The sequence below is a fragment of the Oncorhynchus mykiss genome, chromosome 23 (assembly GCF_013265735.2).
Source record: "Oncorhynchus mykiss isolate Arlee chromosome 23, USDA_OmykA_1.1, whole genome shotgun sequence".
NCBI lineage: Eukaryota > Metazoa > Chordata > Actinopteri > Salmoniformes > Salmonidae > Oncorhynchus > Oncorhynchus mykiss.
Window position 1 is genome coordinate 6,708,510 of NC_048587.1, and position 22,500 is coordinate 6,731,009.

The window sequence follows — 22,500 nt, forward strand, 5'->3', positions numbered from 1 at the left end:
TCTCCAGGTGTTGAACGAGCCGGTATAGAGGCCATCTTGACCGTGTCTGTTTGTCTCTCCAGGTGTTGAACGAGCCGGTAGGGGCCATCTTGACCGTGTCTGTTTGTCTCTCCAGGTGTTGAACGAGGCGGTAGGGGCCATGATGTACCACACCATCACTCTGACCAGAGAGGACCTAGAGAAGTTCAAGGCTCTACGCATCATCATCCGCATCGGCAGCGGCTACGACAACATCGACATCAAGGCGGCCGGAGAGCTGGGTACGCACCAATATTCACCCAACTATGATCGGCAGAATGTAGTCACTTAGCAGAGACACTTTTATCCAAAAGTTACCTTCGTTAACACATTTTGTTACGTTACAGCCTTATTCTAAAATGGATTAAAATAAATATTTGTCCTCATCACACGCAATACCCCATAATGACGACAGAAAACTGGTTCTTATGAATTGTGGCTAATTTATTACAAATAGAAAATATACCTTATTTACATAAGTATTCAGACCTTTTGCTATGAGACTCGATATTGAGCTCAGGTGCATCCTGTTTCCATTAATCATCCTTGAGGTGTCAGTGCAAAAACCCAGCCATGAGGTCAAAGGAATTGTCCGTAGAGCTCCGAGACAGGATTGTGTCGAGCCACAGATCTGGGGAAGGGTACCAAAATATTTCTGCAGCATTGAAGGTCCCCAAGAACACAGTGGCCTCCATCATTCTTAAATGGAAGAAGTTTGGAACCACCAAGATTCTTCCTAGAGCTGGGAGCCCGGACAAACTGAGCAACCGGGGCCAGATGGAAGCCACTTCTCAGTAAAAGGCACATGACAGCCCGCTTGGAGTTTGCCAAAAGGCACCTAAAGAACTCTCAGACCATGAGAAACAAGATTCTCTGGTCTGATGAAACAAGGTTGAACTCTTTGGCCTGAATGCCAAGCGTCACGTCTGGAGGAAACCTGGCACCATCCCTACGGTGAAGCATGGTGGTGGCAGCATTATGCTATGGGGATATTTATCAGCTGCAGGGACTGGGAGACTAGTCAGGATCGAGGGAAAGATGAACGGAGCAAGTACAGAGACATCCTTGATGTAAACCTGCTCCAGAGCACTCATGACCTCAGACTGGGGCAAAGGTTCACCTTCCAACTGGACAACGACCCTAAGTACACAACCAACACAATGCAGGAGTGGTTTCGGGACAAGTCTCTGAATGTCCTTGAGAGGCCCAGCCAGAACTCGGACTTGAACCCGATCGAACATCTCTGGAGAGACCTGAAAATAGCTGTGCAGCGACACTCTGCATCCAACCTGACTGAGCTTGAGAGGATCTGCAGAGAACAATGGGAGAAACTCCCCAAATACAGGTGTGCCAAGCTTGTAGCGTCATTACCCAAGAAGCTTCAATGCCATACAACTCTCCTTCCGTGGCCTCCAATTGCTCTTAAATACAAGTAAAACTAAATGCATGCTCTTCATCGCTACCTGCACCTGCCCGCCTGTCCAACATCACTACTCTGGACGGCTCTGACTTAGAATACGTGGACAACTACAAATACTTAGGTGTCTGGTTAGACTGTAAACTCTCCTTCCAGACCCATATCAAACATCTCCAATCCAAAGTTAAATCTAGAATTGGCTTCCTATTTCGCAACAAAGCATCCTTCACTCATGCTGCCAAACATACCCTTGTAAAACTGACCATCCTACCAATCCTCGACTTTGGCGATGTCATTTACAAAATAGCCTCCAATACCCTACTCAACAAATTGGATGCAGTCTATCACAGTGCTATCCGTTTTGTCACCAAAGCCCCATATACTACCCACCATTGCGACCTGTACGCTCTCGTTGGCTGGCCCTCGCTTCATACTCGTCGCCAAACCCACTGGCTCCATGTCATCTACAAGACCCTGCTAGGTAAAGTCCCCCCTTATCTCAGCTCGCTGGTCACCATAGCATCTCCCACCTGTAGCACACGCTCCAGCAGGTATATCTCTCTAGTCACCCCCAAAACCAATTATTTCTTTGGCCGCCTCTCCTTCCAGTTCTCTGCTGCCAATGACTGGAACGAACTACAAACATTTCTGAAACTGGAAACACTTATCTCCCTCACTAGCTTTAAGCACCAACTGTCAGAGCAGCTCACAGATTACTGCACCTGTACATAGCCCACCTATAATTTAGCCCAAACAACTACCTCTTTCCCTACTGTATTTAATTTATTTATTTATTTTGCTCCTTTGCACCCCATTATTTTTATTTCTACTTTGCACATTCTTCCATTGCAAATCTACCATTCCATTGTTTTACTTGCTATATTGTATTTACTTTGCCACCATGGCCTTTTTTTGCCTTTACCTCCCTTATCTTATGTCCTCCTCCCCCAGGTGTCTCTTAATCTAACTCTGTGTGTGTCCTCCTCCCCCAGGTGTCTCTTAATCTAACTCGGTGTCCTCCTCCCCCAGGTGTCTCTTAATCTAACTCTGTGTGTCCTCCTCTAGGTTTCTCTTAATCTAACTCTGTGTGTCCCCATCCCCCAGGTGTATCTTAATCTAACTCTGTGTGTCCTCCTACCCAGGTGTCTCTTAATCTAACTCTGTGTGTCCTCCTCCCCAGGTGTCTCTTAATCTAACTCTGTGTGTCCTCCTCCCCAGGTGTCTCTTAATCTAACTCTGTGTGTCCTCCTACCCAGGTGTCTCTTAATCTAACTCTGTGTGTCCTCCTCCCCAGGTGTCTTTTAAACTAACTCTCTGTGTGTCCTCCTTCCCCAGGTGTCTTTTAAACTAACTCTCTGTGTGTCCTCCTTCCCCAGGTGTCTTTTAAACTAACTCTCTGTGTGTCCTCCTTCCCCAGGTGTCTCTTAATCTAACGCTGTGTGTCCTCCTTCCCCAGGTGTCTCTTAATCTAACTCTGTGTGTCCCCCTCCCCCAGGTGTCTCTTAATCTAACTCTGTGTGTCCTCCTTCCCCAGGTGTCTCTTAATCTAACTCTGTGTGTCCTCCTTCCCCAGGTGTCTCTTAATCTAACTCTGTGTGTCCTCCTCCCCAGGTGTCTTTTAAACTAACTCTCTGTGTGTCCTCCTTCCCCAGGTGTCTTTTAAACTAACTCTCTGTGTGTCCTCCTCCCCCAGGTGTCTCTTAATCTAACTCTGTGTGTCCTCCTTCCCCAGGTGTCTCTTAATCTAACTCTGTGTGTCCTCCTCCCCCAGGTGTCTCTTAATCTAACTCTGTGTGTCCTCCTTCCCCAGGTGTCTCTTAATCTAACTCTGTGTGTCCTCCTTCCCCAGGTGTCTCTTAATCTAACTCTGTTTGTCCTCCTCCCCCAGGTGTCTCTTAATCTAACTCTGTGTGTCCTCCTTCCCCAGGTGTCTCTTAATCTAACTCTGTTTGTCCTCCTCCCCCAGGTGTCTCTTAATCTAACTCTGTGTGTGTCCTCCTCCCCCAGGTGTCTCTTAATCTAACTCTGTGTGTCCTCCTCCCCCAGGTGTTTCTTAATCTAACTCTGTATGTGTCCTCCCCCCAGGTGTCTCTTAATCTAACTCTGTGTGTCCCCTTCCCCCAGGTGTCTCTTAATCTAACTCTGTGTGTCCTCCTCCCCCAGGTGTCTCTTAATCTAACTCTGTGTGTCCTCCTCCCCCAGGTGTCTTTTAAACTAACTCTCTGTGTGTCCTCCTCCCCAGGTGTCTCTTAATCTAACTCTGTGTGTCCTCCTCCCCAGGTGTCTTTTAAACTAACTCTCTGTGTGTCCTCCTCCCCAGGTGTCTCTTAATCTAACTCTGTGTGTCCTCCTCCCCAGGTGTCTTTTAAACTAACTCTCTGTGTGTCCTCCTCCCCAGGTGTCTCTTAATCTAACTCTGTGTGTCCTCCTCCCCAGGTGTATTTTAAACTAACTCTCTGTGTGTCCTCCTCCCCAGGTGTCTCTTAATCTAACTCTGTGTGTCCCCCTCCCCCTGGTGTCTCTTAATCTAACTCTGTGTGTCCTCCTCACCCAGGTGTCTCTTAATCTAACTCTGTGTGTGTCCTCCTCCCCCAGGTGTCTCTTAATCTAACTCTGTGTGTCCTCCTACCCAGGTGTCTCTTAATCTAACTCTGTGTGTCCTCCTCCCCAGGTGTCTTTTAAACTAACTCTCTGTGTGTCCTCCTTCCCCAGGTGTCTTTTAAACTAACTCTCTGTGTGTCCTCCTCCCCCAGGTGTCTCTTAATCTAACTCTGTGTGTCCTCCTACCCAGGTGTTTCTTAATCTAACTCTGTATGTGTCCTCCCCCCAGGTGTCTCTTAATCTAACTCTGTGTGTCCCCTTCCCCCAGGTGTCTCTTAATCTAACTCTGTGTGTCCTCCTCCCCCAGGTGTCTCTTAATCTAACTCTGTGTGTCCTCCTCCCCCAGGTGTCTTTTAAACTAACTCTCTGTGTGTCCTCCTCCCCAGGTGTCTCTTAATCTAACTCTGTGTGTCCTCCTCCCCAGGTGTCTTTTAAACTAACTCTCTGTGTGTCCTCCTCCCCAGGTGTCTCTTAATCTAACTCTGTGTGTCCTCCTCCCCAGGTGTCTTTTAAACTAACTCTCTGTGTGTCCTCCTCCCCAGGTGTCTCTTAATCTAACTCTGTGTGTCCTCCTCCCCAGGTGTCTTTTAAACTAACTCTCTGTGTGTCCTCCTCCCCAGGTGTCTCTTAATCTAACTCTGTGTGTCCCCCTCCCCCTGGTGTCTCTTAATCTAACTCTGTGTGTCCTCCTCACCCAGGTGTCTCTTAATCTAACTCTGTGTGTGTCCTCCTCCCCCAGGTGTCTCTTAATCTAACTCTGTGTGTCCTCCTACCCAGGTGTCTCTTAATCTAACTCTGTGTGTCCTCCTCCCCAGGTGTCTTTTAAACTAACTCTCTGTGTGTCCTCCTTCCCCAGGTGTCTTTTAAACTAACTCTCTGTGTGTCCTCCTCCCCCAGGTGTCTCTTAATCTAACTCTGTGTGTCCTCCTACCCAGGTGTCTCTTAATCTAACTCTGTGTGTCCTCCTCCCCAGGTGTCTTTTAAACTAACTCTCTGTGTGTCCTCCTTCCCCAGGTGTCTTTTAAACTAACTCTCTGTGTGTCCTCCTCCCCCAGGTGTCTCTTAATCTAACTCTGTGTCCTCTTCTCCCAGGTGTAGCAGTCTGTAACATCCCGTCGGCTTGCGTGGAGGAGACAACGGACTCCACCATGTGTCACATCCTCAACCTGTACCGACGAAACACCTGGTTGTACCAGGCTCTCCGGGAGGGCACGCGGGTCCAGAGCGTGGAGCAGATCAGAGAGGTGGCGTCCGGAGCGGCACGCATCCGTGGGGAGACACTGGGCCTTATAGGCTTCGGTGAGGAACTGTGTGGAAGGACTCCTCTGTTTTACACTCTCCCCTTTCTCTCTCTCTCTCTCTGTCTCTCTCTCTCTCTCTCTCTCTCTCTCTCTGTCGGTTTCTCTCTCTCTCTCTTTCTCTCTCTCTCTCTCTGTCGGTTTCTTTCTCTCTCTCTCTCTCTCTCTCTCTCTGTCTCTCTGTCTCTCTCTCTCTGTCAGTTTCTCTCTCTCTCTCTCTTTCTCTCTCTCTCTCTCTGTCGGTTTCTTTCTCTCTCTCTCTCTCTCTCTCTCTCTCTCTCTCTCTCTCTCTCATGCCCCTTGTGTGTGTGTGTGTGTGTGTGTGTGTGTGTGTGTGTGTGTGTGTGTGTGTGTGTGTGTGTGTGTGTGTGTGTGTGTGTGTGTGTGTGTGTGTGCGTGTTGATGTTGTGACTAAACCATGCTCTCTCTTCTGTGTGTGTGTGTGTGTGTGTGTGTGTGTGTGTGTGTGTGTGTGTGTGTGTGTGTGTGCGTGTTGATGTTGTGACTAAACCATGCTCTCTCCTCTGTCTCTGTGGGTGTAGGTCGTTCGGGTCAGGCGGTGGCGGTGCGGGCCAAGGTGTTTGGCTTCACCGTGATCTTCTACGACCCCTACCTGCAGGACGGCTTGGAGCGTTCCCTGGGCGTCCAGCGCGTCTACACCCTACAAGACCTGCTCTACCAGTCAGACTGCGTGTCTCTGCACTGCAACCTCAACGAACACAACCACCATCTCATCAACGACTTCACCATCAAACAGGTAGAGAGGACAGCTGACCTTTGACCTATATGGTATAACTCACTGACTCCCAGTCAGTTATTAATATGAGTTATTAATTCATATAGTTATTAATATGGGATATTAATTCATATAGTTATTAATATGAGTTATTAATTCATATGGTTATTAATATGGGTTATGAATTTATGTGGTTATTAATATGGGTTATGAATTCATGTGGTTATTAATATGGGTTATTAATTCATATCGTTATTAATATGAGTTATAAATTCATATAGTTATTAATGAGGTATTAATTCATATGGTTATTAATATGGGTTATGAATTCATGTGGTTATTAATATGGGTTATGAATTCATGTGGTTATTAATATGGGTTATTAATTCATATCGTTATTAATATGAGTTATAAATTCATATAGTTATTAATGAGGTATTAATTCATATGGTTATTAATATGGGTTATGAATTCATGTGGTTATTAATATGGGTTATGAATTCATGTGGTTATTAATATGGGTTATTAATTCATATCGTTATTAATATGAGTTATAAATTCATATAGTTATTAATGAGTTATTAATTCATATAGTTATTAATGAGTTATTCATTCATATAGTTATTAATGAGGTATTAATTCATATAGTTATTAATGAGTTATTAATTCATATAGTTATTAATGAGTTATTAATTCATATAGTTATTAATGAGTTATTAATTCATATAGTTATTAATGAGTTATTAATTCATATAGTTATTAATGAGTTATTAATTCATATAGTTATTAATGAGGTATTAATTCATATAGTTATTAATGAGTTATTAATTCATATAGTTATTCCTCAGACTGTCCTGAACACCTCATCATCCTTATATATATTATCACTATAAACTACCAACTCTGCCTAGAAGGCCAGCATCTCGGAGTCACCTCTTCACTGTTGATGTTGAGACTGGTGTTTTGTGGGTACTATTTAATGAAGCTGCCAGTTGAGGACTTGTGAGGCGTCTGTTTCTCAAACTAGACACTCTAATGTACTTGTCCTCTTGCTCAGTTGTGCACCGGGGCCTCCCACTCCTCTTTCTATTCTGGTTAGAGCCGGTTTACGCTGTTCTGTGAATGGAGTAGTACACAGTGTTGTACCAGATCTTCAGTTTCTTGGCAATTTCTCACATGGAATAGCCTTCATTTCTCAGAACAAGAAGAGACTGACGAGTTTCAGAAGAAAGGTATTTGCTTCTGGCCATTTTGAGCCTGTAATTGAATCCACAAATGCTGATGCTCCAGATACTCAACTCGTCTAAAGAAGGACAGTTTTATTGCTTCTTTAATCAGGACAACAGTTTTCAGTTGTGCTAACATAATCACAAAAGGGTTTTCTAATGATCAATTAGCCTTTTAAAATGATAAACTTGGATTAGCTAACACAACGTGCCATTGGAACACAGGAGTGATGGGCCTCTGTACGTCAATGTAGATATTACATTAAAAATCTACCGTCTCCAGCTACAATAGTCATTTACAACATAAACAATGTCTACACTGTATTTCTGATCAATTTGATGTTATGGTAATGGATAAAAAATGTGCTTTTCTTTCAAAAACAAGGACATTTCTAAGTGACCTCAAACTTTTGAACGGTAGTGTATATATGATATGAGTAATGTAAGATATGTAAACATTATTAATGTGGCATTTTATAAAGTGACTAGTGATCCATTTATTAAAGTGTCCAGTGATTTGGTCTCAATGTAGGCAGCAGCCTCTCTGAGTTAGTGATGGCTGTTGAACAGTCTGATGGCCTTGAGATAGAAGCTGTTTTTCAGTCTCTCGGTCCCTTGCTTTGATGCACCTGTACTGACCTCGCCTTCTGGGTGATAGCGGGGTGAACAGGCAGTGGCTCGGGTGGTTGTTGTCCTTGATGATCTTTATGGCCTTCCTGTGACATCGGTTGGTGTAGGTGTCCTGGAGGGCAGGTAGTTTGCCCCCGGTGATGCGTTGTGCAGACCTCACTACCCTCTGGAGAGCCTTGCGGTTGAGGGCGGAGCAGTTGCCGTACCAGGCGGTGATACAGCCCGACAGGATGCTCTCAATTGTGCATCTGTAAAAGATTGTGAGGGTCTTAGGTGACAAGCCAAATTTCTTCAGCCTCCTGAGGTTGGTTCACCACGCTGTCTGTGTGGGTGGACCAATTCAGTTTGTCTGTGATGTGTACGCCAAGGAACTTAAAACTTTCCACCTTCTCCACTACTGTCCCATTAATGTGGACAGGGGGCTGCTCCCTCTGCTGTTTCCTGAAGTCCACAATCATCTCCTTTGTTTTGTTGACGTTGAGTGAGAAGTTATTTTCCTGACACCACACTGAGGGCCCTCACCTCCTCCCTGTAGGCCGTCTCGTCGTTGTTGGTAATCAAGCCCATTACTGTCTTCTGCAAATTTCTGCAGATTTGGAGGCGTGCTTGGCCACGCAGTCATGGGTGAACAGGGAGAACAGGAGGGGGCTGAGCACGCACCCTTGTGGGGCCCCAGTGTTGAGGGTCAGCGAAGTAGAGATGTTGTTTCCTTTCCCACAGCTTAGAGCTGCTATCAATACAACAATACCCCATCTAGTCCTGGTGGAGGAGGGGAGAATTACACCTCTTATCTCAGTTTCCTCTGACTCTCTCAGGTTGACTTCACTGCTCAGAGCTGCTGTCAAAACTACAATACCCCATCTGGTCTGTCTGGTCTAGCACCTGGTGGAGGAGAGGATAATTACACCTCTTATCTCAGTTTCCTCTGACTCTCTCAGGTTGACTTCACTGCTCAGAGCTGCTGTCAAAACAACAATACCCCATCTAGTCTCCCACCTGGTGGAGGAGAGGAGAATTACACCTCTTATCTCAGTTTCCTCTGACTCTCTCAGGTTGACTTCACTGCTCAGAGCTGCTGTCAAAACTACAATACCCCATCTGGTCTGTCCTGGTCTGCCACCTGGTGGAGGAGAAGATAATTACACCTCTTATCTCAGTTTCCTCTGACTCTCTCAGGTTGACTTCACTGCTCAGAGCTGCTGTCAAAACTACAATACCCCATCTGGTCTGTCTGGTCTGCCACCTGGTGGAGGAGAGGAGAATTACACCTCTTATCTCCGTTTCCTCTTATTTTCTGTGTTTCTATTGTTTCTGGTTGACTTCACATCTGAGAGATGGAGAGAGAGAGAGAGAGAGCATTGAAGAGCTGTCTGAAGGAGAACAACAGAATAGAGAAGGCTCTATCTCTTAACCCAGTTCTCCTGTGTCTCTTCTTCACTGTTCTCTCAAGCCTGCATCTTCTTATCGTGTGTGTGTGTGTGTGTGTGTGTGTGTGTGTAATTAAAGGATGACTGACAGTGCGAGGGCTTTTCATGTCGTGGATTTCGTATTGTGTCTAGATTTAAGGGATTACAGTTTCTTCCAAGAATAGTAATTGGATTTTTCTGGAGCTGTTGTTTTTCTCCGCTAGCTGTTTTTTTATTTATTTTTGTTGTCTAGTATAGTTATCAACTGTCATCTTGTCCTCAACGTAGTGCACTATAAAGGGAATAGAGTTCCATTTGGGATGTCCCCATCTACAGACAACTCTGTGAGCTGAGCCAAGTAGTGCACTATCAAGGGAATAGAGTTCCATTTGGGATGTCCCCATCTACAGACAACCCTGTGAGCTGAGCCAAGTAGTGCACTATCAAGGGAATAGGGTTAAATTTGGGACGTACTCAAGCACACAACTCTTAAAGCACTTTTGACAGTGATCCCTCAGAGCTGATTTTCCTCAGGTGTGGATGTGTCTCCATGGGGATGAAACAGACATATTTGTGTATGCGTGTGCATGTGTTGCCCAGGTGCTCGGTTTGTCATGTCTTCAGTAGAGCATTCAGTGGAGCGTCAAATACATTCTAGGCTCTTCTACAGCTCTATCAGTAGGTCATCTCTATTATAGTCCCTCTTCTCCAGCTCTATCAGTAGGTAATCTCTATTCTAGTCCCTCTTCTCCAGCTCTATCAGTAGGTCATCTCTATTACAGTCTCTCTTCTCCAGCTCTATCAGTAGGCCATCTCTATTCTAGTCTCTCTTCTCCAGCTCTATCAGTAGGTAATCTCTATTCTAGTCTCTCTTCTCCAGCTCTATCAGTAGGTCATCTCTATTCTAGTCTCTCTTCTCCAGCTCTATCAGTAGGTCATCTCTATTCTAGTCTCTCTTCTCCAGCTCTATCAGTAGGTCATCTCTATTCTAGTCTCTCTTCTCCAGCTCTATCAGTAGGTCATCTCTATTCTAGTCTCTCTTCTCCAGCTCTATCAGTAGGTCATCTCTATTCTAGTCTCACTTCTCCAGCTCTATCAGTAGGTCATCTCTATTCTAGTCTCTCTTCTCCAGCTCTATCAGTAGGTCATCTCTATTCTAGTCTCTCTTCTCCAGCTCTATCAGAAGGTCATCTCTATTCTAGTCTCTCTTCTCCAGCTCTATCAGTAGGTCATCTCTATTCTAGTCCCTCTTCTCCAGCTCTATCAGTAGGTCATCTCTATTACAGTCTCTCTTCTCCAGCTCTATCAGTAGGCCATCTCTATTCTAGTCTCTCTTCTCCAGCTCTATCAGTAGGTCATCTCTATTCTAGTCTCTCTTCTCCAGCTCTATGAGTAGGTCATCTCTATTCTAGTCTCTCTTCTCCAGCTCTATCAGTAGGTCATCTCTATTCTAGTCTCTCTTCTCCAGCTCTATCAGTAGGTCATCTCTATTATAGTCTCTCTTCTCCAGCTCTATCAGTAGGTAATCTCTATTAAAGTCCCTCTTCTCCAGCTCTATCAGTAGGTCATCTCTATTATAGTCTCTCTTCTCCAGCTCTATCAGTAGGCCATCTCTATTCTAGTCTCTCTTCTCCAGCTCTATCAGTAGGTAATCTCTATTCTAGTCTCTCTTCTCCAGCTCTATCAGTAGGTCATCTCTATTCTAGTCTCTCTTCTCCAGCTCTATCAGTAGGTCATCTCTATTCTAGTCTCTCTTCTCCAGCTCTATCAGTAGGTCATCTCTATTCTAGTCTCTCTTCTCCAGCTCTATCAGTAGGTCATCTCTATTCTAGTCTCACTTCTCCAGCTCTATCAGTAGGTCATCTCTATTCTAGTCTCTCTTCTCCAGCTCTATCAGTAGGTCATCTCTATTCTAGTCTCTCTTCTCCAGCTCTATCAGAAGGTCATCTCTATTCTAGTCTCTCTTCTCCAGCTCTATCAGTAGGTCATCTCTATTCTAGTCTCTCTTCTCCAGCTCTATCAGTAGGTCATCTCTATTATAGTCTCTCTTCTCCAGCTCTATCAGAAGGTCATCTCTATTATAGTCTCTCTTCTCCAGCTCTATCAGTAGGTCATCTCTATTCTAGTCTCTCGTCTCCAGCTCTATCAGTAGGTCATCTCTATTCTAGTCTCTCTTCTCCAGCTCTATCAGAAGGTCATCTCTATTCTAGTCTCTCTTCTCCAGCTCTATCAGTAGGTCATCTCTATTCTAGTCTCTCTTCTCCAGCTCTATCAGTAGGTCATCTCTATTCTAGTCTCTCTTCTCCAGCTCTATCAGTAGGTCATCTCTATTCTAGTCTCTCGTCTCCAGCTCTATCAGTAGGTCATTTCTATTCTAGTCTCTCTTCTCTAGCTCTATCAGAAGGTCATCTCTATTATAGTCTCTCTTCTCCAGCTCTATCAGTAGGTCATCTCTATTCTAGTCTCTCTTCTCCAGCTCTATCAGTAGGTCATCTCTATTCTAGTCTCTCTTCTCTAGCTCTATCAGAAGGTCATCTCTATTCTAGTCTCTCTTCTCCAGCTCTATCAGTAGGTCATCTCTATTCTAGTCTCTCTTCTCCAGCTCTATCAGAAGGTCATCTCTATTCTAGTCTCTCTTCTCCAGCTCTATCAGTAGGTCATCTCTATTCTAGTCTCTCTTCTCCAGCTCTGTCATCTGTATTAAGATACTTAAAAGAAGGACGCAAACAAATTCTTTGTAAAAACTACATGTTGGTGGCACCCCTCTTTAGATCAAATCAACCCCCCCCCCCCCTCTTCTCTCTCTCTTATCTTTCTCTCCCCCCGACCCTTCTAGATGCGTCAGGGAGCGTTCCTGGTGAATGCAGCGCGGGGAGGGCTGGTGGATGAGAAGGCCCTGGCTCAGGCCCTGAAGGAGGGGAGGATACGTGGCGCTGCCCTGGACGTGCACGAGATAGAACCCTTCAGGTGAGACACACAGTGCACAAGATAGAACCCTTCAGGTGAGACACACAGTGCACGAGATAGAACCCTTCAGGTGAGACACACAGTGCACGAGATAGAACCCTTCAGGTGAGACACACAGTGCACGAGATAGAACCCTTCAGGTGAGACACACAGTGCACGAGATAGAATCCTTCAGGTGAGACACACAGTGCACAAGATAGAACCCTTCAGGTGAGACACAGTGCACGAGATAGAACCCTTCAGGTGAGACACACAGTGCACAAGATAGAACCCTTCAGGTGAGACACAGTGCACGAGATAGAACCCTTCAGGTGAGACACACAGTGCACGAGATATAATCCTTCAGGTGAGACACAGTGCACGAGATAGAACCCTTCAGGTGAGACACAGTGCACGAGATAGAACCCTTCAGGTGTCAGGGAGATATGGTTCTACTGTGAACACACATCAACAAGACGTCAACAGGACCTGTAATCCCACACTACAGTGGCTCATATCAGTGACACCTTCACACACAACCCTAGGACCAGGGCACGGAGGGTGAGTTGGGAGGACTGAGGGAAGAAGAAGGAGAGGAAGTCTCAGCATCTGTTATCAGGGAAGGAGAGGAGATGAGGAAATTAAGAGAGGAGGAGATGAAGAGAGGAGGAAATGAAGGGAGGAGATGAAAGGAGGAGATGAGGAACGGAGATTAGATGAAGAGGCCACTGCCTGATTTGGGTCTGATACTTGTTCTCTCTAAACCCCCCCCACCCCCCCCACCCCTCCCCTCTCTCTAGTTTTGCTACAGGCCCTCTGAAGGATGCTCCCAACCTGATCTGTACACCACACACAGCCTGGTACAGTGAACAGGCTTCTCTGGAGATGAGAGAGGCAGCTGCCACCGAGATACGAAGAGCCATCAGCGGTACGCCTGTTCCCCAGCACCTCACTAGTCAGGGACCCTGGTCCCCAGCACCTCACTAGTCAGGGACCCTGGTCCCCAGCACCTCACTAGTCAGGGACCCTGGTCCCCAGCACCTCACTAGTCAGGAACCCTGTTCCCCAGCACCTCACTAGTCAGGGACCCTGGTCCCCAGCACCTCACTAGTCAGGAACCCTGTTCCCCAGCACCTCGCTAGTCAGGGACCCTGTTCCCCAGCACCTCACTAGTCAGGGACCCTGGTCCCCAGCACCTCACTAGTCAGGAACCCTGTTCCCCAGCACCTCACTAGTCAGGAACCCTGGTCCCCAGCACCTCACTAGTCAGGGACCCTGGTCCCCAGCACCTCACTAGTCAGGAACCCTGGTCCCCAGCACCTCACTAGTCAGGAACCCTGGTCCCCAGCACCTCACTAGTCAGGGACCCTGTTCCCCAGCACCTCACTAGTCAGGGACCCTGGTCCCCAGCACCTCACTAGTCAGGGACCCTGTTCCCCAGCACCTCACTAGTCAGGGACCCTGGTCCCCAGCACCTCACTAGTCAGGGACCCTGGTCCCCAGCACCTCACTAGTCAGGAACCATGTTCCCCAGCACCTCACTAGTCAGGGACCCTGGTCCCCAGCACCTCACTAGTCAGGGACCCTGGTCCCCAGCACCTCACTAGTCAGGGACCCTGGTCCCCAGCACCTCACTAGTCAGGAACCATGTTCCCCAGCACCTCACTAGTCAGGGACCCTGGTCCCCAGCACCTCACTAGTCACCTCACTAGTCAGGAACCATGTTCCCCAGCACATCACTAGTCAGGAACCCTGGTCCCCAGCACCTCACTAGTCAGGGACCCTGGTCCCCAGCACCTCACTAGTCAGGGACCCTGGTCCCCAGCACCTCACTAGTCAGGGACCCTGGTCCCCAGCACCTCACTAGTCAGGAACCATGTTCCCCAGCACCTCACTAGTCAGGGACCCTGGTCCCCAGCACCTCACTAGTCACCTCACTAGTCAGGAACCATGTTCCCCAGCACATCACTAGTCAGGAACCCTGGTCCCCAGCACCTCACTAGTCAGGGACCCTGGTCCCCAGCACCTCACTAGTCAGGAACCCTGGTCCCCAGCACCTCACTAGTCAGGAACCCTGGTCCCCAGCACCTCACTAGTCAGGAACCCTGTTCCCCAGCACCTCACTAGTCACCTCACCAGTCAGGAACCCTGTTCCCCAGCACCTCACTAGTCAGGAACCCTGTTCCACAGCACCTCACTAGTCAGGAACCCTGTTCCACAGCACCTCACTAGTCAGGAACCATGTTCCCCAGCACCTCACTAGTCACCTCACTAGTCAGGAACCATGTTCCCCAGCACCTCACTAGTCAGGAACCATGTTCCCCAGCACCTCACTAGTCAGGAACCCTGTTCCCCAGCACCTCACTAGTCAGGAACCCTGTTCCCCAGCACCTCACTAGTCAGGAACCCTGTTCCCCAGCACCTCACTAGTCAGGAACCCTGGTCCCCAGCACCTCACTAGTCAGGGACCCTGTTCCCCAGCACCTCACTAGTCAGGGACCCTGGTCCCCAGCACCTCACTAGTCAGGGACCCTGGTCCCCAGCACCTCACTAGTCAGGAACCCTGGTCCCCAGCACCTCACTAGTCAGGGACCCTGTGCCCCAGCACCTCACTAGTCAGGGACCCTGGTCCCCAGCACCTCACTAGTCATTGACCCTGGTCCCCAGCACCTCACTAGTCAGGAACCCTGTTCCCCAGCACCTCACTAGTCAGGAACCCTGTTCCCCAGCACCTCACTAGTCAGGAACCCTGTTCCCCAGCACCTCACTAGTCAGGAACCCTGTTCCCCAGCACCTCACTAGTCAGGGACCCTGGTCCCCAGCACCTCACTAGTCAGGAACCCTGTTCCCCAGCACCTCACTAGTCAGGGACCCTGTTCCCCAGCACCTCACTAGTCAGGAACCCTGTTCCCCAGCACCTCACTAGTCAGGAACCCTGGTCCCCAGCACCTCACTAGTCAGGGACCCTGTTCCCCAGCACCTCACTAGTCAGGGACCCTGGTCCCCAGCACCTCACTAGTCAGGGACCCTGGTCCCCAGCACCTCACTAGTCAGGGACCCTGGTCCCCAGCACCTCACTAGTCAGGGACCCTGGTCCCCAGCACCTCACTAGTCAGGGACCCTGGTCCCCAGCACCTCACTAGTCAGGGACCCTGTTCCCCAGCACCTCACTAGTCAGGGACCCTGGTCCCCAGCACCTCACTAGTCAGGGACCCTGGTCCCCAGCACCTCACTAGTCAGGAACCATGTTCCCCAGCACCTCACTAGTCAGGGACCCTGGTCCCCAGCACCTCACTAGTCAGGGACCCTGGTCCCCAGCACCTCACTAGTCAGGGACCCTGGTCCCCAGCACCTCACTAGTCAGGAACCATGTTCCCCAGCACCTCACTAGTCAGGGACCCTGGTCCCCAGCACCTCACTAGTCAGGAACCCTGGTCCCCAGCACCTCACTAGTCAGGAACCATGTTCCCCAGCACCTCACTAGTCACCTCACTAGTCAGGAACCATGTTCCCCAGCACCTCACTAGTCAGGAACCATGTTCCCCAGCACCTCACTAGTCAGGAACCCTGTTCCCCAGCACCTCACTAGTCAGGAACCCTGTTCCACAGCACCTCACTAGTCAGGAACCCTGTTCCCCAGCACCTCACTAGGCAGGAACCCTGGTCCCCAGCACCTCACTAGTCAGGGACCCTGTTCCCCAGCACCTCACTAGTCAGGGACCCTGGTCCCCAGCACCTCACTAGTCAGGGACCCTGGTCCCCAGCACCTCACTAGTCAGGAACCCTGGTCCCCAGCACCTCACTAGTCAGGGACCCTGTTCCCCAGCACCTCACTAGTCAGGGACCCTGGTCCCCAGCACCTCACTAGTCAGGGACCCTGGTCCCCAGCACCTCACTAGTCAGGAACCCTGTTCCCCAGCACCTCACTAGTCAGGAACCCTGTTCCCCAGCACCTCACTAGTCAGGAACCCTGGTCCCCAGCACCTCACTAGTCAGGAACCCTGTTACCCAGCACCTCACTAGTCAGGGACCCTGGTCCCCAGCACCTCACTAGTCAGGAACCCTGTTCCCCAGCACCTCACTAGTCAGGGACCCTGTTCCCCAGCACCTCACTAGTCAGGAACCCTGTTCCCCAGCACCTCACTAGTCAGGAACCCTGGTCCCCAGCACCTCACTAGTCAGGGACCCTGTTCCCCAGCACCTCACTAGTCAGGAACCATGTTCCCCAGCACATCAGTAGTCAGGAACCATGTTCCACAGCACCTCACTAGTCAGGAACCCTGTTCCCCAGCACCTCACTAGTCACCTCACTAGTCAGGAACCATGTTCCCCAGCACATCACTAGTCAGGAACCCTGTTCCCCAGCACCTCACTAGTCAGGGACCCTGTTCCCCAGCACCTCACTAGTCAGGAACCCTGTTCCCCAGCACCTCACTAGTCAGGAACCCTGTTCCCCAGCACTTCACTAGTCAGGAACCCTGTTCCCCAGCACCTCACTAGTCAGGAACCCTGTTCCCCAGCACCTCACTAGTCACCTCACCAGTCAGGAACCCTGTTCCCCAGCACCTCACTAGTCAGGAACCCTGTTCCACAGCACCTCACTAGTCAGGAACCCTGTTCCACAGCACCTCACTAGTCAGGAACCATGTTCCCCAGCACCTCACTAGTCACCTCACTAGTCAGGAACCATGTTCCCCAGCACCTCACTAGTCAGGAACCATGTTCCCCAGCACCTCACTAGTCAGGAACCCTGTTCCCCAGCACCTCACTAGTCAGGAACCCTGTTCCCCAGCACCTCACTAGTCAGGAACCCTGTTCCCCAGCACCTCACTAGTCAGGAACCCTGGTCCCCAGCACCTCACTAGTCAGGGACCCTGTTCCCCAGCACCTCACTAGTCAGGGACCCTGGTCCCCAGCACCTCACTAGTCAGGGACCCTGTTCCCCAGCACCTCACTAGTCAGGAACCCTGTTCCCCAGCACCTCACTAGTCAGGAACCCTGGTCCCCAGCACCTCACTAGTCAGGGACCCTGTTCCCCAGCACCTCACTAGTCAGGAACCATGTTCCCCAGCACATCACTAGTCAGGAACCATGTTCCACAGCACCTCACTAGTCAGGAACCCTGTTCCCCAGCACCTCACTAGTCACCTCACTAGTCAGGAACCATGTTCCCCAGCACATCACTAGTCAGGAACCCTGTTCCCCAGCACCTCACTAGTCAGGGACCCTGTTCCCCAGCACCTCACTAGTCAGGAACCCTGTTCCCCAGCACCTCACTAGTCAGGAACCCTGTTCCCCAGCACTTCACTAGTCAGGAACCCTGTTCCCCAGCACCTCACTAGTCAGGAACCCTGTTCCCCAGCACCTCACTAGTCACCTCACCAGTCAGGAACCCTGTTCCACAGCACCTCACTAGTCAGGAACCCTGTTCCACAGCACCTCACTAGTCAGGAACCCTGTTCCCCAGCACCTCACTAGTCAGGGACCCTGTTCCCCAGCACCTCACCAGTCAGGAACCCTGTTCCCCAGCACCTCACCAGTCAGGAACCATGGTCCCCAGCACCTCACCAGTCAGGAACCCTGTTCCACAGCACCTCACTAGTCAGGAACCCTGTTCCCCAGCACCTCACTAGTCAGGAACCCTGTTCCCCAGCACCTCACTAGTCAGGAACCCTGGTCCCCAGCAGGGTTGTAGTACACAACTTCAAACCAGACTTCATGTCAATTGTAGTGCACTATATAGGGAATAGGGCTGTAGTATAAAGTAGTGCACTATATAGGGCTGTAGTATAGAGTAGTGTACTATATAGGGAATAGGGCTGTAGTATAGAGTAGTGCACTATATAGGGAATTGGGCTGTAGTATAGAATAGTGTACTATATAGGGAATAGGGCTGTAGTATAAAGTAGGGAAAGCCATTTGGGATCTAACCCTTGCCTCCCAGATAACATCCACATTGTGAAATAACAACTTTAATTAGTGATTGTGTTGCCAGGCAACACTACCGGTCAAAGGTTCTAGAACACCTACTCATTCAAGGGTTTTTATTTGATTTGTTACTGTTTTCTACATTGTAGAATAATAATAATAATAATAGTGAAAACAATAAAACTATAACATAACACATGTGGAATCATGTAGTGACCAAACGAAAGTGTTAAACAAATCAAAAATATATTTTATATTTGAGATTCTTCAAATAGCCGCCCTTTGCCTTGATGACAGCTTTGCACACTCTTGGCATTCTCTCAACCAGCTTCATGAGCTAGTCACCTGGAATGCATTTCAATTGACATGTGTGCCTTGATAAAAGTTAATTTGTGGAATTTCTATCCTTCTTAAGCTAACATCTCTCCATCCCATAGCTAACATGTCTCCATCCCATAGCTAACATCTACCCATCCCATAGCTAACATCTCTCCATCCCATAGCTAACATCTACCCATCCCATAGCTAACATGTCTCCATCCCATAGCTAACATCTCTCCATCCTATAGCTAACATCTACCCATCCCATAGCTAACATCTCTCCATCTCATAGCTAACATGTCTCCATCCCATAGCTAACATGTCTCCATCCCATAGCTAACATCTACCCATCCCATAGCTAACATCTACCCATCCCATAGCTAACATCTCTCCATTCCTTCTTTATCCCCTTTTAATCACTCTACAAGTTATGGCTTCATTTTGTCTGTGTGATGATCAGGTTGGTGCTCTGTATTAGAACTATCCATCTCTCTCTCTCTCTCTTTACCTCTCCTTCTCTCTCTTTACCTCTCTATGTCTTTACCTCTCTCTGTCTTTACCTCTCTCTCTCTTTACCTCTCTCTGTCTTTACCTCTATCTCTGTCTTTACCTCTCTCTCTCTCTCTCTCTCTCTTTCTCTCTCTGTATGTCTTTACCTCTCTCTGTCTCTGTCTTTACCTCTCTCTCTCTGTCTTTACCTCTCTCTCTCTGTGTCTTTACCTCTCTCTCTCTCCACATTTCTTAATCTATCTCCCTCTCCTCCCTCCATCTCCCCACTTTCTCTCTCTCTCCATCGCAGGCCGCATCCCTGACAGCCTAAGAAACTGTGTGAATAAGGAGTTCTTTGTGACCACAGGACCGTGGGCAGTAATGGACCAGCAAGGTGTCCACCCAGAGCTCAATGGCACCGCCTACAGGTAGGCTGAGGAAGCACAGCGACAAGTGTGACATCTACTGTGTGACACACACACACACACACACACACACACACGCACACACACACACACACACACACACACACACACACACTCACATCATCTTATTTTATTGCTAATTTCACCTCTTGACATATAGGTTTATAAAGTTATTTTCATAGTCCTGGATATCTTGACTAGTTCCATACGGCAGTCAGATATATTTCTGAAATACAGGGACATTTACCGGCACATAAAGACGGTTTGAAATAATGAAACTCTCAGTTAAAAAAAAAAAACATGAATAGAGATGTCAATGTTATGTTTTTCTTAGAATGTAGTAGAACCCTGTTCCTGGAGAGAGACCCTCCTTCCTGTAGGTTTTAACTGCAACCCTGTTCCTGGAGAGATACCCTCCTTCCTGTAGGTTTTAACTCCAACCCTGTTCCTGGAGAGATACCCTCCTTCCTGTAGGTTTTAACTCCAACCCTGTTCCTGGAGAGAAATCCTCCTTCCTGTAGGTTTTAACTCCAACCCTGTTCCTGGAGAGATACCCTCCTTCCTGTAGGTTTTAACTCCAACCCTGTTCCTGGAGAGAAATCCTCCTGTAGGTTTTAACTCCAACCCTGTTCCTGGAGAGATACCATTTTAACAGGACAGCTCTAGTAACAGGGTCAAGTAACAGGGTAACAGGGTCTAGTAACAGGGTCTAGTAACAGGGTAACAGGGTCTAGTAACAGGGTCTAGTAGCAGGGTAACAGGGTCTAGTAACAGGGTAACAGGGTCTAGTAACAAGGTCTAGTAACATGGTCTAGTAACAGGGTAACAGGGTCTAGTAACAGGGTAACATGGTCTAGTAACAGGGTAACAGGGTCTAGTAACAGGGTAACAGGGTCTAGTAACAGGGTAACAGGGTCTAGTAACAGGGTAACAGGGTAACAGGGTCTAGTAACAGGGTAACAGGGTTGGAGAGCCCTGATACAGCGTTACCTCGTACTCCTTCATCATGTGACCTCCCTGGATGTTGATCTGATCTCAGTCTGTCCACCTCCGTGTGCTTCTCTCACACAGCCAAGCCAACCAAACTCTGCACGCCCTAACAACCGGGGCTCCTCAAGACAAAATGTAGTACCTATTGGCACTCAGGTAAATACTGTGTGATGATGCGGTGCCAGCCTCTTTCTGCCAGGCCTGGATATACTACAACCGTAGAAATGTAATCTATAGAACTGTTCTTCCCATTCATTCTACAGAATGTATTTCTATGACTAGAACCTCCCTGTTTCTCACCTTTTTGCTGTGGACTGTAATGTTGTTACTGCCCTCGGGTCTGTTCTCTTAACACATCCCTTTAGTGTAGAAATAAACCAACTTCTGTGTAGATTTGACTTCCTTCCGCAGGGCTCTATTCAACCATTACTCCTCTGTGCTCCCTGTGGAGCTTAAGGCGACAACAAGTCCACACTTGTTGCATAGATTTATACGCTCTTCCTTTAGACAGACCAACCCCCTCTTCCATTAGACAGACCAACCCCCTCTTCCATTAGATAGACCAACCCCCTCTACCATTAGACAGACCAACCCCCTCTTCTGTTAGACAGACCAACCCCCTCTTCCATTAGACAGACCAACCCCCTCTAATATTAGACAGACCAACCCCCTCTTCCATTAGACAGACCGACCCCCTCTACCATTAGACAGACCGACCCCCTCTTCCATTAGACAGACCAACCCCCTCTACCATTAGATAGACCGACCCCCTCTACCATTAGACAGACCAACCCCCTCTTCCACTAGACAGACCGACCCCCTCTACCATTAGACAGACCAACCCCCTCTTCCATTATACAGACCGACCCCCTCTTCCGTTATACAGACCGACCCCCTCTTCCGTTAGACAGACCAACCCCCTCTTCTGTTAGACAGACCAACCCCCTCTTCCGTTAGACAGACCAACCTTCTCTTCCGTTAGACAGACCAACCCCCTCTTCCGTTAGACAGACCAACCTCCTCTTCCGTTAGACAGACCAACCCCCTCTTCTGTTAGACAGACCAACCCCCTCTTCCATTAGACCAACCCCCTCTTCCATTAGACCAACCCCCTCTTCCATTAAAGTGTGTCTCTGGGTGAAGAAAGGTCTTCTACTACTCTGTCCTCATCACTCTGTCACAACGGAATCTTCAGCTCTGGGCTGCTTCGCTATTGCCTGCCTGAACTACAGATTACCTTTGACCCTGACCTCTAACCTCCTTCTCCCTAGGTACCCGCCGGGCATGATGGGCATGGCTCCAGGGGTGATCCCGGGTGGCTTAGAGGGGATGGTGCCAGGGGGGGTACCAATCGCCCATACCCTGCCCTCTGGTACCCACCCGTCCCAGGCCCCCTCGCCCAACCAGCCAGCCTCCAAACACTGTCACGGAGAGACCAGAGAGCACCTTACCGAGCAATAGCACCCTGACCGCCAGCATAACAGCCAGCCAACCAGCCAGCAGAGAGGACAATAACAACAGTGCCACAGGAAGAGTAGCTGCTGCCTTGGCACCCCCTCAAACTCAACCAGTAGAGAGGACAATAACAACAACAACAGGAAGAGCAACATGCTCCTCAACACCTCCTCAAACTCAACCAGTAGAGAGGACAACAACAACAGGAAGAGCAACATGCTCCTCAACACCCCCTCAAACTCAACCAGTAGAGAGGACAATAACAACAGGAAGAGCATCATGCTCCTCAACACCTCCTCAAACTCAACCAGTAGAGAGGACAACAACAGGAAGAGCAACATGCTCCTCAACACCTCCTCAAACTCAACCAGTAGAGAGGACAACAACAACAGGAAGAGCATCATGCTCCTCAAACTCAACCAGTAGAGAGGACAATAACAACAACAGGAAGAGCAACATGCTCCTCAACACCTCCTCAAACTCAACCAGTAGAGAGGACAATAACAACAGGAAGAGCATCATGCTCCTCAACACCTCCTCAAACTCAACCAGTAGAGAGGACAACAACAGGAAGAGCAACATGCTCCTCAACACCTCCTCAAACTCAACCAGTA

General features: G+C 48.6%; 2 protein-coding genes across 3 annotated transcripts in view; both read left to right on the forward strand.

Annotated features, from left to right (window-relative positions):
• Positions 1-21,916, forward strand: part of LOC118943851 (C-terminal-binding protein 2-like) — a 71,046-nt gene extending 49,130 nt beyond the window's left edge. The window contains exons 3-10 of one of the 2 annotated variants that reach the window (XM_036960043.1): positions 116-260; positions 5,129-5,335; positions 5,877-6,091; positions 12,169-12,299; positions 13,079-13,206; positions 19,327-19,444; positions 20,513-20,587; positions 21,703-21,832. In XM_036960043.1, coding sequence (XP_036815938.1) covers positions 116-260; positions 5,129-5,335; positions 5,877-6,091; positions 12,169-12,299; positions 13,079-13,206; positions 19,327-19,444; positions 20,513-20,570 — 1,002 coding nt within the window. In that variant the 3' untranslated portion in view covers positions 20,571-20,587; positions 21,703-21,832. Of the gene's footprint in view, positions 1-115; positions 261-5,128; positions 5,336-5,876; positions 6,092-12,168; positions 12,300-13,078; positions 13,207-19,326; positions 19,445-20,512; positions 20,588-21,702 lie in introns of both variants that reach the window. The other variant, XM_036960042.1, reaches the window with a different exon arrangement.
• A 98-nt stretch (positions 21,917-22,014) lies between these two features.
• LOC118943852 (putative uncharacterized protein DDB_G0286901) overlaps positions 22,015-22,500 on the forward strand; it is a 1,370-nt gene continuing 884 nt past the window's right edge. The window contains exons 1-2 of the mRNA XM_036960044.1: positions 22,015-22,078; positions 22,317-22,500. The exon at positions 22,317-22,500 is cut by the window's right edge and continues 884 nt beyond it. Of these exons, the coding sequence (XP_036815939.1) occupies positions 22,040-22,078; positions 22,317-22,500 (223 nt within the window). The 5' untranslated portion in view covers positions 22,015-22,039. The remainder of the gene's footprint in view (positions 22,079-22,316) is intronic.